We start from the raw sequence: 12,578 nt of genomic DNA, 5'->3' as shown, positions 1-12,578 counted from the left end.
CTCCCAAAAAATAAGGTATACACTGAAGCACTGCTCGTTTTTTTAAAACACCCAGGATGGTGTTAGGTACCTGAATCAAGCCTCATGCACCGTCTGCCTTCCTGCTGCCTTGACCGTGGGCCCAGGCAACAGATCATCTGTCATGCTCGCACGGGAGTCTAAAAGCAAGGCAGAAAAAAGGCCGAGGAAAGGCCAACTGCCGTTTCTATGCATCCAAAGGTGCAAGCCAAGCTCGGCCATGTCACACTTCACTTTTTCAGTCACTTCTTCCATGACGAGCTGGTCTGTGTTCCTAACTCTACTAAACTTCCACCTCCCCTCACACTACTTCTCTGACAAACACGGCCACCACAGCAATGCCTGATGAATGTTGTCAGGTCTACAATTTGTCCCACTGCAAAGGTAACAGAAAATTCCGGTTCCTAAATTTCAGATTCCAGATGCAGTTTCAAAATAATATCCTGTTTCTTTCCATTCAATATAGTAATCTCAAATCTCTAGCAGAACTTGAAAAAAAGAAATGATAAAGAGGGACAGGCAGACATTCCTCCAGACATTCCTCACTAGGACATTTCTGCTTTTACTAAAAGGAGTTAATTCAGGAAAAAAGCAGCTTCACTTCTCTGTGAGGGCCTGCAAACACTTCTGCTATAGACCCAAGTCAAGGCCCCTTGTTTCTATCCTCTCACAGTAAGTCAGGTTCATGATACCTGTGGCAAACAGGTATGAACACAACCTCAGGCCACCATGACCTCAGTTTACCCCAGTGGACATTTCAGTTAGAAAAGCAACAGGGTACTGTACCTGAAAAGAGTCCGGAGTTATCTATCGGGCCAGGATACAGATTATGTTCACCCACATTGTACATATCCCAGCTGTCGAAGCCCACGTACTTCTTCCACTGCTTGAACCACCGGCTGTCAATAAGATACCTAGAGACAGACAAAAAGGGACTGTACCCGAAAACCTGAGGTTGTACATTTCTGCAGCTGCTCCCTAGATTTTTTAGGGTCCTTCCACTTGGGGAACAAGCAATCCCTACTAAAAAAACACACTCTCAAGAGCAGGAGCAGGCCAGGCCCTCTTGGGCCTGGAACAGAAAGCCTGGCCCAGGGGATGCACTGACTAAGTGAAACGGCTGTTAAAAGAATAAGTAAAAGGAAGGAAATGGCTAGCTTCAAAAATGCTTGTTTAAAGAAATTCTTTCTATGGGGAAAACCTTATTTGCTAATGACCATGTCATTACTTTCATAATGATCTTTACAGAGGTCCTTGTCCAGGCAGACAGTTTGGATACACTGCTTTGCTTCATGTGAAGAGCATTAAACCAATTTTCTTTCTAAAAATAAGGTAACAACATAACACACTTCAGTTTTCCTTTGAGGACCAAACGTGTGTGTGTGTGTGTGTGTGTATATAAATATTATGTATATATACAGACACGTGCACATATACATACAGACATATAGATATATACACACATATATACATACAATGTCGTGGTGTGTTTATCTTATCAAAAAGCATTATGTTGACCTGGTTATATTTTAAAAGTATCATCATGCTGTTTTATTAATACAATTAAGACAGAAGGAGGGGGAAACCTCTGTAGGGGAACAAAGCATAACAATTACATTGGTGAGTCCTTCAAATTTTATAACCAACACACTTCAGAGACCAGCCAGCTTCCCTGAGGCCACAAGGATCCATAAATATATCCACATCTCTAAAATGCTCTCTTCTCTCCGAACACTTTTACTGTGTGATTTTAGTCTATCTGAAACCTCCCCTGCTTCTGCTGACTATTCTTCACGTGTCACCACGATTCGGGATATCAAGTACTTCTGCCTCCTCTGCCTATCACAGCTTGGCCAGCTCAAGGACACTGTAACGACTGAATTCCTAGTTTCTCTTCCCTGTTCAATTTCTCTGTCACTGTAATACAGCCATTATCACCACCACCATCGTTTCTTAAAAAAGGGTTGCTCAACCACATTCAGTGCAACGCCAAGCCCCAGTTTCTGTTTCCACACAATAATAACACCCAGGAATCTCTTCACTAGCGGAAGTACTGTCCCTGGTACTAGATAATTTATTAAGAAAAACTTACTCAGACTTGCTCGACTAGGCTCTAGGCTAACCCGCCTCTTTCACTCCCGAAAAGCTGCTGCCATTATTTTTAACATTTGCTACCAAAATAACCTGGGACTCTCAGACAATTGTTCAGCTACTGACCTTGACGTCTGTCCAGTAGCTTACAAGTTACAGAGTATCTACTTATCTACACCTCAAGCACCTGAGGGCGAGGGCACCAAATATTGTTATCTTGATCTTAAAAATAAGAAGCCAGGGTCTGTGAAGTGTGAAAGCCTTCGCCCAAAATCACAAAGTGAATTCTCAAAGGTAAAGGACTCTCCTCAACCGCAAGGTCCCCGGGAGTACTCCCCTTCTTTCCATCTCGTAGCCCCAGCCTCCGCTGGATACGCCCCCTGGGGCTCCAAGAAGACCGGACGACCCTCAGCTCCACCCACGCTTTCATCCAGTGCTCTCTTCCCTAAGGGGCGGGAGTCCAGCCACTCTCAGAGTCACCAACATCTGCCCTGCCCAGCCTCTAGCCAAGCCGGGCAAGAGGGGCCGGGCCTGAACACCCGAGCGCCGGCCCCTGGCCCAGTGGGGCAGAAAGGCGGGCCCGGCGCTCACCACTGCGCCCCTCGCTGGAGAGTGGTCCTCATCAAGGCCCCGAGCTCGGATTTCTGGGTCTCCGCATCCGGTCGCTCACGGTACCCTCCGCCTTCCGCCATCTCGTCCGCGGCCCCAGCCCAGCCGGCCCGGACATCCGCCTCGCGCACAGCGTGCTGTGGACCGCGCCCACGCGCGCACGCACGCACTCACGTGCGCGCACGCAAGCCTCTCCTCTTGCGGCGGCCGGGGCCGCCGGCCCGCCCCTTGCTTTCCCCACCCTAACGGCGCACCACCGCAACCCCCACCCGCCCCGGACTCCTCCGCGCGTGCGCAGTGGAGCCGGGAGCGGGGCCGGAAGAGGAGGCGGGCGTCGGGAAAGAGCTGCAGTGTTCTCAGCCAGGCAGGCGTCGCGGAGCCGGCGCCGTCCGGCACACCTTTTTGAGTCCAGCCCGGCGATCTCGAGGAGTCACACCACAGGCTCCACGACCCTTCGGGTACCTCTTCTGGCCTGCGGGGTTATCCTGGTCTTAAATCAACGCAGCGCCAGGTGCGAGGAGTCCTGAAACTAGATTTTCTTGTTTTCACTCCAGCCATTCCGCTTTCAGCGGAGACCTCAGGCGAGCCCTTGTCTGCCCAAACGTGAACTCCTGATCCCTGTCCGGCAGGCGCTGCGGGAATATTCTCAATCATCTCTGTCTGAACCCCAGAATCACTTGGCCCAGGCCGAATTCCACAAGCCCTCCAATGAGCTACCTACTTTATCGGGCAGGCAAGCAGCCACAGGGGGGCGATAGCAACGGGGGTGGGAGGAGCGGTCAAGGTATATTCTCCACATCAGGTACCCAGGCTGCTGCTTTGTTGTTGCAACAAAGTACAATAGCCTGAACACGTTATGGCTCCCACTCGACCGTGCCTACAAGAAACACAGCCCTCCTTCTGGAGGGCTAGACTATATGTGTCTAGCACCTCCTGCCCTCAGAAAAATTAGACAAATATGACTCAGTACCTGCCTTTATCCAGTAATCCCTTTTTTTTTTTTTAGTTCTGCCAGTTTATTGCTACCAACCCATCACCCTCCACCCTCATGCACACATGCTCAGTCATGTAACCCCATGGACTGCAGCCCGTCAAGCTCCTCTGTCCATGGACTTTTCCAGGCAAGAATACTGCAGTGGGTTGCCATTTCCTTCTCCAGATCCCCATTTTTTTATGCACCAGGGGCCTATTTCGTGGAAGAACTGTTTTCTTGAGGTGGGAGGCGGAGTGTTGGGTGGCCTTGGGGAAGATTCAAGCGCATTACATTTCTTGTGCCCTTTATTGTTTTTACACCAGCTCCACCTCAGACAGTCAGACATTAGATTGCAGAGGATGAAGACCCCTGCTTTACCCAATCTAATAGAGAAGAGGAGCTATTCCACAAATAAGCACCAAGTCAAGTAGTGTGTGATAAGCACCATTAAAGGGTATAAATCAAAGACTAAGACCCCAAGCTGTGAAACGGAGCCTTTCACTTGAGTACCTTTTGAGTGTGATCTTGAAAGCATAGAAATGATGGTGCATGTTAAAGGGGAGGAGACTAAAGGGGTTAAAGGAAATTTCTGGAACAAGCAGGGAAACTCATAGAGTGAAGATTAGGCCAGTTGAGCTGGACACAGACTACTGAAAGGGCCTGAGATCTCTGGCTAGAAGGGAGGCTGGTCCCATATATCCTACATACAGATATTGTAGGAGGTTTGAGAACAGAGAGAAATAGCTGAGGGTACTTTGCACAGAGGTACAGCCCACAGTAGGTCTGGTACAGCCCAGACCTACTAAGAACCCTTTGGAAAGACGTCTGTGAGGAAAGAGAAAAAACAGGTGCAGAAGAAAGAACTGGCCTGGTGAAGTTGAGGTAGGTCATTTGAACAGAATTACTACTTTTTTTAGGTTGAGTTTTGGCTAATTGAAATTAATATATTAAGCACTATCTGCTAACAGAGGCCCCTTGGCAGCTGGGTAGATAGTGGGGCAAGGTAATTTGGAATTAAAACTGCCTTGAGGGACTTCCTTTGTGGTCCCGTGGTTAAGACTTTGAACTCCCAATGTAGGGGGACCGGGTTCAATCCCTAATCAGGGAACTACATGCCACATGCCACAACTCAGACCCATAGCAGCCAAATAAATAAATAATAATTTTAAGAAATGCCTTGAATAACTACATAGCAGTTAATCCCATGTGCATAAGAGTTACCATCAAATGATGATAATTCTACATCTCGATCTTGACACCCCCAAGTGCCTGTCTGTGGAAATTCTTTTAAATTGTTAAAGTTGTTATCAAACTAGAACCACTGCTTTTAGTCCTATTTATGGAAAATGAAAGCTGGGTTAATGGGCATGACTGAACCTACATTACAGTGTCTGCTTCCCTCTTCCTTTTTTAGCAGTTCCTCCTATACCATTTATGGCATGGGTCAGATTCTTAAGGAAGTAGGACAAGTCAGCACCACTAGAAAGGGGGACAAAACCTAATTATAAAAATGAAAACTTTGGAAAATCTTTTTTGAGCCTGGATCTCTTCAATGCTATTCAGTAGCTGTGAAAAAAAAAAAAAAGTACACTAATTATGAGTAGTTCCTAAAAATTTATGTTCAAATAACCAAGTGTTGTAAGTTAAAATGCAGGGAATAAAGTGACATTTCATAAGCAGAAGATCACCATTGTTTCTAAAGTTTTCAAACTTTCATAGTGCGTTTGATTATTACACATTAAAAACAGAACTAGAAACCATGAACATTGGCGTGCATGTTCCTGCTATTGTGGGAGTGACCCACGGATTTGGGAGGGAAGGAGTTGAGTAATTCAACTCAGGACACACCCTGGCCCCAGGACTGGATTCTCTGTTGGGCCGTTTCCCCTAGGGGAGGGGTATAGGCCTGGTAGGCCCCTCTGTTGGCCCGGTAACCAAACCTCAGAACTGAACAACTCACCCATTGCCATGGGACCTTGGAGCACAACAACAGGAAGGAAAGCAGGAAAGGGAACTAGAGGGAACAGGCCTGACTGACTGGTCACATACCCGCGGTCTTGGATGGGGATGATCTAATTGAGGGTTTGTAATGTCTGGGTGTGTAAACTTTAAGCTTTATTTGGTTTCAAATCATAAAGTCCTTTCATTGGCTGGTGCTATGGCTTACTCTAAACCTCCTCCCCAGTCACCCTTGGTCTACACCTGCCTAGCAGTCACAGAGCACGTGTGGCTGTATTCACAAATATTGAGCACCTTTGGATTAGAGGTGGCATCAGGAGAGAAGTATTTTTTGTTTCCTCCTTGCCTGTGCTTTTTTTTTTTTTGCCTGCTTTTTTAGCTTGCCTGGGGACAGTGAAAAAGAGAAAGGCTCTAGAGATACATTTTAGAAGAATTAAATGTCTTATCAGTGACACTATCACCTCTGTGGTATAAGGGGTAGATTTACTGGGGGAGGGTGATGTTTCCAGGGTGGCTCAGTGGTAAAGGATATGCCTGCCAGTACAGGAGATGTGGGAGACATGGGTTCCATCCCTGGGTTGAGAGGATCCCCTGGAAGAGGAAATGGTAACCCTCTCCAGTATTCTTGCCTGGAAAATTCCAAGGGCAGAGGAGCTTGGTGGGCTGCAGTCCATGGGGGTCACAAATCGCTGGACCCAACTGAGCAACTGAACACATACACCGAGGAAGGTAACAGAGGCAAAAAACTGAAGGAATCTCACAGAGGATGTGGGGTCATTTTTTCCCATGTTGGAGACTCATGCTGTTGCACAGATTCCATTCTGCCCCTGTCAATAGGCAGCCCTGATTGGGCAAGGAAGGTGTTGCACCCTGGGCCTGGGTGTGGCAGTGCCTTCTCTTCATGCTTGAATTCTGTTACCATCAATATCTGAACCTTAAAAAAGTATTTAGGTATTAATTGTGTGTGTTTGCCCTTTGCACAGAGCAAATTCTCAGTAGGCATTTCTTGGGTGAATGAATGAAAGAATTATCCAGATAGTAGTCATTTTTTCCTTTGAGTAATAGTCTATTATGTACTAACAGCCCCTACCCTCCAGGGGTTCACAGCCATTGTGGCTGGGGAAGATGTTTTCACGTGTAATTATAGTGCATTGTGTGATAAAAGTGCCAGGGCGGGGGGGAAGTGCTAGGGGAACATGAAGGGTGATGCTGTAGACACTTGCCTAGGAAGAAAATAATGTAATATAAGCAACTGGTGTAGGAAACAAAGGTATGCTTAACATCCCTCCTGGCCTCTGAGGATGCATAGTGAGTCTGCCAAGAAATCCTCAGGGGCCAGGGCTTCTTTATTTTTCATTTTTGGACAGACCAAAGAAAAGATATTATTCTTTTCTCTAAACAATTTAAGTCCATTTCTCATCTGGTCACCTTTTGTTTATTAGATGCCAGTTGAACCATATGTTAAGACTAAGAAGTAGAGGATATTTGCTGGATGATATGAGCCATTGGGCATTTAATGAGGGAAATTTCTGTGGAAATAAAATAACTACAAACCTTAAAAAAAAAATTTAAAAAAATTTTTTTTAGAGAGCTTAGGAATAGGCTGTTTTATTTAATTTATTTTTTGAACCACGCCTTGGGGCATGTGGGATCTTAATTCTCTGATCAGTGATGGATCGAACCTACACCGCCTACATTGGAACAACAGAGTCTTAACCACTGGAGACCGCTAGGGAAGTCCCAGACCAGGGCTTCTTTAGATTCATACACAGGTACCCAGGCACAGTCACAAGCTGGGGACAGAGGCTGGGGCAACAGATAGGCAGGACTGTAGGACGCCATCCAAGGTGGGCTGCATGTGTGCCTGGATACTGCCTGACCCTAGGCAGTTGGATTAAGTGCGCCTGTTCTTGGGTCTCCTGTCTTGGCCTTGCTGGCCACGGCTACCTGGCAGGGGTGCTGGGAATAGGATTTCTGTCTGCAGGATGAATGACGGCAAGGCTGCTGGACCTCTGCCCAGTACATCACTGTCATGTCCTGTCAGTTTCAATGCTTCTGGATGCAACTTACAGAATGCCCACCACCAAGTGACCCACCTGGTGATTTTGTTTTTGCTTTTTCACGTGACAGGTCTGGAGTTGAGCTCTTGGGTAGGTCAAAGCTGAAGGATGTCCGATCTCACGTCGGCTTCCCTGTTACCCTCAGGGCCAGGGCCCATGAGCCCTCACTCCTTGGGCAAGAACCTCTCTCATCTGAGCTCCCACTTCCCAGTCCAGCAGTTCCCAATGCCCAGTAACTTGCTGAGCAGCGCCAGCTGGGTTTTATTTTAGTGCCAGCACAGGTGTGTCACACCTCTATGAAAGCACGTTCTTCCAGCCTATTTGGTGACCATAGTAACAAAAACCTGCCAAATTTGGAGTACTGGACCTGGATCCCTGTTCAGTCTTTATAAATCCATGCCATGGATGGATTTATTTCTCCTGGGGAAATTGTTAGCCGGTATTTTTCACTCAGTATTACCCCAAAGTTAAAACTTATGAGAGGGACTTCCCTGGTGGTCCAGTGGTTAAGACTCTGTGCTTCCAATTCAGGGGACACAGGGTGGATCCCTAATCTGGGAACTAAGATCCTGCATGCTGCAGGGTGTGCCTCCCCCCCCCCAAAAAAAATAAAATACGAGAAAAGATTGATCAGGCCAGGAATGCCTCTCTGAAAATAAACTTGTTTTAAGTGTTGTCCGTTAAACTCCATGGAGACCGAAGAAGGAAGTCATCTGATAAAGGGCTAATTGTGCAAGAAGGGCCTGACCAAATGGGTTGTATCAGATTTTGTTTTTTCAGCTTTGCTGGGGTATAGTTGACAAATCTGTAAACTATTTACTATTTAAACTATTTACTGTGTACGTAATGGTGCAATATACACATACGTGATTTATCAGATTTAATGTTTAAAAAAAGTTTAAACTAGCCTTTCTGGAAGAGCTTCTGAAATGGAGGCTTCTGAACCTGTTGCATAACAGCAGGGCCCAGCCCTTCTCGGAAGACCTGTGGACTCAGTTCTGCTGCCCGCTCCCAGATCAGGCAGTGTCCCAGAGGCAGTACTACCTCAGGCAGACTTGCTGGGATTCCTTCACTTTTACTTGTTAATTCGAGCTGCTGATTCATAATGGGGTGGAGTGGGTGCAGGTCCCAGCCAGTAGCAGTAGGGTGGTGTGTGTTTTCGGGGAAGAGGTCTAGTTTATGCGAAGAAAGATGAACCCTTAGTGGAGCTTTAAACTGAGTCTTCCTGAAAAAGAGAGAGTTGGAAAAGACAGTTAAAGGAGGCGGGCAACTTCCAAGTCTGAGGAGGAGTAGTCACCAGCCAGGCTGCGTCAGCTACATGGGGGGATCTCAGAAGTTCCTTTCTCTTAGAGCTCAAGGCATAAACTGAAGAAGAAAAAAAAGTAGGTGATGAGGGGTGAGTCACTGGGCACCCAGACTCTCACCCTCTGAGGTGAGACAAGTCACTCACAGATGTCATCAAGTCTTGGTTCTAAGAGGGGCACAGATAGGGTGGGGTCTAAATGGGCAATGGAACTTGGCCTTTGGTCACCTCAGAGGGGACTCAAAATCTGAGGTGGAGGGGATTTCCCTAGCAGTTTAGTGGTGAAGACTCCGTGCTTCCAATGCCAGGAACACAGGTTTCATCCCAGGTTGGGCAACTAAGATCCCACACGCTATGTGGAGCAGCCAAAAAGTAAAAAAAAAAAGCTGAGGTGGAGAGGCCTTGAAGCCAGAGGGAGGTGGTAGGCCTGTTGATGATGGAGGAAGAGGGAGCCAGAACAGTTACTGCCCTTAATGAACTAAGGGCAGACGGAGGGGGAGAACAGCAGCAAAGCTTTCTGCTTAGGGTTGGAAGAGAAGTTCTTCAGAGTTGATTCCAACACAGCAGGGACTTGAGTCACTGATGTGACCATGAACACTGGGACCCCAGAATCTCTGGACCACATTCTGGAGTGATAACGAAGTATCTGGGTGCTTGTCTGTCCAAACAGAAGCTTCATTGCAGTGCTCACTTCGGGAGCAGATATACTCCAATTGCAGTGATAAGAGATTAGCATGACCTCTGTGCAAGGATGACATACAAATTCGAGAAGCGGTCTGTATTTAAAAAAAAAAAAATTGAAAAAAATATAGAAGCAGCTTCACTGTGTATACCCCTGCAGAGTCCCTTGTGCAGTGATAGGAAGTGGCTCCAGATCTGTCTGTCTCAAGAGATTACTGATAGCAGGGACCACAGATGGAGGGGCTGGAACTGAGCCACACCTGGGAAATGGCAGCTGGCCTCCAAGATATGCCCGGCCCTGAGCCTGGCTTTGAAATTGCAACTGCTGGGCAGGGTCAGAGCAACCAACTGTGTACTCTGTTGACTACCTGAGTGGCAGCAACCAGTAAGCACAGCTTCAGAGCAGACAGAAGCGCTGGGTAGACCTATGCAAAGATCTAGCAGTGTTCTGGGGAAAGTTATGTCACATGAGCTACCAACTGTGTAAAGTAGACTTATATGGTCCTAACACCTGGAGAAGCTATTACCAAAAACAGGACTGGCTGCCTGATGGGCATAGAAGTACCTACTTCTTTTATGTCTGCACTAGATCTCAGTTGTGGCACATGGGATCCTTAGTTGCAGCACCTGGGTTCTAGTTCCCTGACCAGAGACTGTACACTGGCCCCCAAGTTGGGAGCTTGGAGTCATAGCCACTGAAACACTAGGGAAGTCTCTGGCATCCAGAAGAAGAGTTTTACTGGGAGGTGACCTTACCTGGGAGGTCAATGGGCAAGGACTCAGGAGGCAAGACTCAAATCCGTGTCCCTAATCCAAAATCACTGCAAATGATGACTGCAGCCATGAAATTAAAAGACGCTTACTCCTTGAAGTAAAGTTATGACCAACCTAGACAGCATATTAAAAAGCAGAGACCTTACCTTGTCAACAAAGGTCTGTCTAGTCAAAGCTATGGTTTTTCCAGTAGTCATGTATGGATATGAGAGTTGGACTATAAAGAAAGCTGAGCGCAGAATTGATGCTTTTAAACTGTGGTGTTGGAGAACTCTTGAGAGTCCCTTGGACTGCAAGGAGATCCAACCAGTCCATCCTAAAGGAAATCAGTCCTGAATATTCACTGGAAGGACTGATGCTGAAGCTGAAACTCCAATACTTTGGCCACCTGATGCAAAGAACTGACTCATTGGAAAAGACCCTGATGCTGGGAAAGATTGAAGGTGGGAAGAGCAGGGGATGACAGAGGATGAGATGGCTGGATGGCATGACCAACTCGATGGACATGAGTTTGAGTAAACTCTGGCAGTTGGTGATGGACAGGGAGGCCTGGCATGCTGCAGTCCATGGGGTCGCAAAGAGTTGGACACCACTAAACTGAACTGAATCTGGAGTTTGATCAAACTTGATTGAGTTAGGGGAGGATGGGTTAGTATGCAGAAGCGCTAGTGTGGCAGGTTTTGATTGGAGGGCATTAGAACTTGGCCATTTAAGGTATGGTCTTCCTGGACAATGGACCTTTCACTTTTCAAAGTGTTCAGGTTATGGTTATGTCCAGGTTCTTTTGATTCTATGTCAGGGAGGAGGGGTGGAGGTGGAGAAACTTTGATTTCAGGCATTATTAGAGGTTAAAAATTTTCTCCTCTGCACACGCTCTGGGCTGCATTTGTGGTTTTGTTCTGTTGTCTCTGAAGAACAACTCACTATCTTGGTATCAACAGAGGAGGGCCAGTTTGGGCTGGCTCTGCAGTTACAAGGCCACAAACTAAACAAATGTGAATGGCAGCTCAGGGTGTTATTTGTGAAGGTCATTTTGAGCTGAACAGATACTCAGAAAGGAGAGGCATAACTCCAGGGAGGGGGTTAGGCAGTTTCAGCCCTTGACTCATCTTCCTCTTTTTTAAATAAAGACTTTGTTTTGTAACAGGGCCTCAGGATGGCCTTGCTGAATGTCTTGGCAGAGGGAGAAACACTGGGAGAGAAGCCTGGATTCCCACAAAGGAAAGAGTGGATTCCACTGCAGACAAAGTGTTGGAATATTCATGTTTGGCTAGGTAAGGCCAGCTAAGAAATGGGGGCTTAAGCTCCCAGCCCTAGGACAATGAGATTAGTAGGAAAGGTGTCCCCCACTGACAATGACACAGGACACACACAGTTCTGCTCACATCTGGCACTTTATTCATGAGGAGCTGTGGTCTGGGAAAGGGGAGGCTGGGATGGATAGGACCAGCGCCCACCTCAGGGGATTTTCCTGGACATCAGGCATTCCTCCACGTAGGTTTAGAGGGAACACCTTCATGGGCAAAATCCCTGGAGAGCAGCGCTGACCGCCAAGCAGCAAGGGTGGGAGGGGCACCCTAGGCAGAGGCCCCCTGGGACAGCAGGGTTTCAATGTCAGGCTCGATGTCGATGGTCAGAAAGCGGCGGCTGTACCTGCGCACGGGCACACCGTCTGGGCCCACCAGGAACTTCTCGAAGTTCCAGGAGACGTCGTTGCGGCACACCGGGGACCAGGTGATGAACTTAGGGTCGGTCATGAGAGCAGTGGCGTCGTCACTTGGCGTGGGCAGAACCTCCCGAAGGAAGGCGAAGAGCGGATGCGCCTTCTCGCCATTCACCTCGCACTTTTCGAAGAGCATAAAGTTGGGCTCGAACCCGCCGCCTGGTCGGACGTACTTCAGGCAATTCAGGATCTCCTCGTTCTTGGCGTTTTCCTGCGAGAGGGGAGAGCAGCTGGGAACCAGGGCTGCGAGGGGGAAGGGAAGCCTAACCGCAAACCTGGAGTTTTCCATGAGTCGCCCGACTGTGACCTTTGTTGCGTAACTCCAGGGTGGATTTGAACCTCAGCCGGGAAAAGCGTCGGAGTGCTGCGAGGCGAAGGCCCGCCTCT

The 12,578-nt window shown here is 47.7% G+C and overlaps 2 protein-coding genes across 6 annotated transcripts in view; both read right to left on the bottom strand.

The window, feature by feature from the left end:
* Positions 1-2,877, bottom strand: part of USP4 (ubiquitin specific peptidase 4 (proto-oncogene)) — a 39,909-nt gene extending 37,032 nt beyond the window's left edge. For all 5 annotated transcript variants that reach the window (XR_826306.1, XR_826307.1, XM_010851865.1 and 2 more), the window contains exons 1-2: positions 2,701-2,877; positions 805-932 (exon numbers count right to left, since the gene is read on the bottom strand). Coding sequence is in view for 3 of the 5 variants with exons in the window: in XM_010851865.1 (XP_010850167.1) it covers positions 805-932; positions 2,701-2,801 (229 nt within the window). In the remaining 2 variants the exon portion in view is untranslated. The remainder of the gene's footprint in view (positions 1-804; positions 933-2,700) is intronic.
* An 8,966-nt stretch (positions 2,878-11,843) lies between these two features.
* Positions 11,844-12,572, bottom strand: GPX1 (glutathione peroxidase 1). Its single transcript, XM_010851864.1, has one exon. It carries the CDS (start codon positions 12,478-12,480, stop codon positions 12,046-12,048), a length of 435 nt encoding a protein of 144 aa, XP_010850166.1. The 5' UTR covers positions 12,481-12,572; the 3' UTR covers positions 11,844-12,045.
* Positions 12,573-12,578: the final 6 nt, after the last annotated feature.

This window comes from Bison bison, unplaced genomic scaffold, assembly GCF_000754665.1.
Source record: "Bison bison bison isolate TAMUID 2011002044 unplaced genomic scaffold, Bison_UMD1.0 scf7180017864304, whole genome shotgun sequence".
NCBI classification, from domain to species: domain Eukaryota; kingdom Metazoa; phylum Chordata; class Mammalia; order Artiodactyla; family Bovidae; genus Bison; species Bison bison.
Note: the sequence above shows the minus strand (reverse complement) of the source record. Positions and strands in the feature narration are given on the sequence as shown.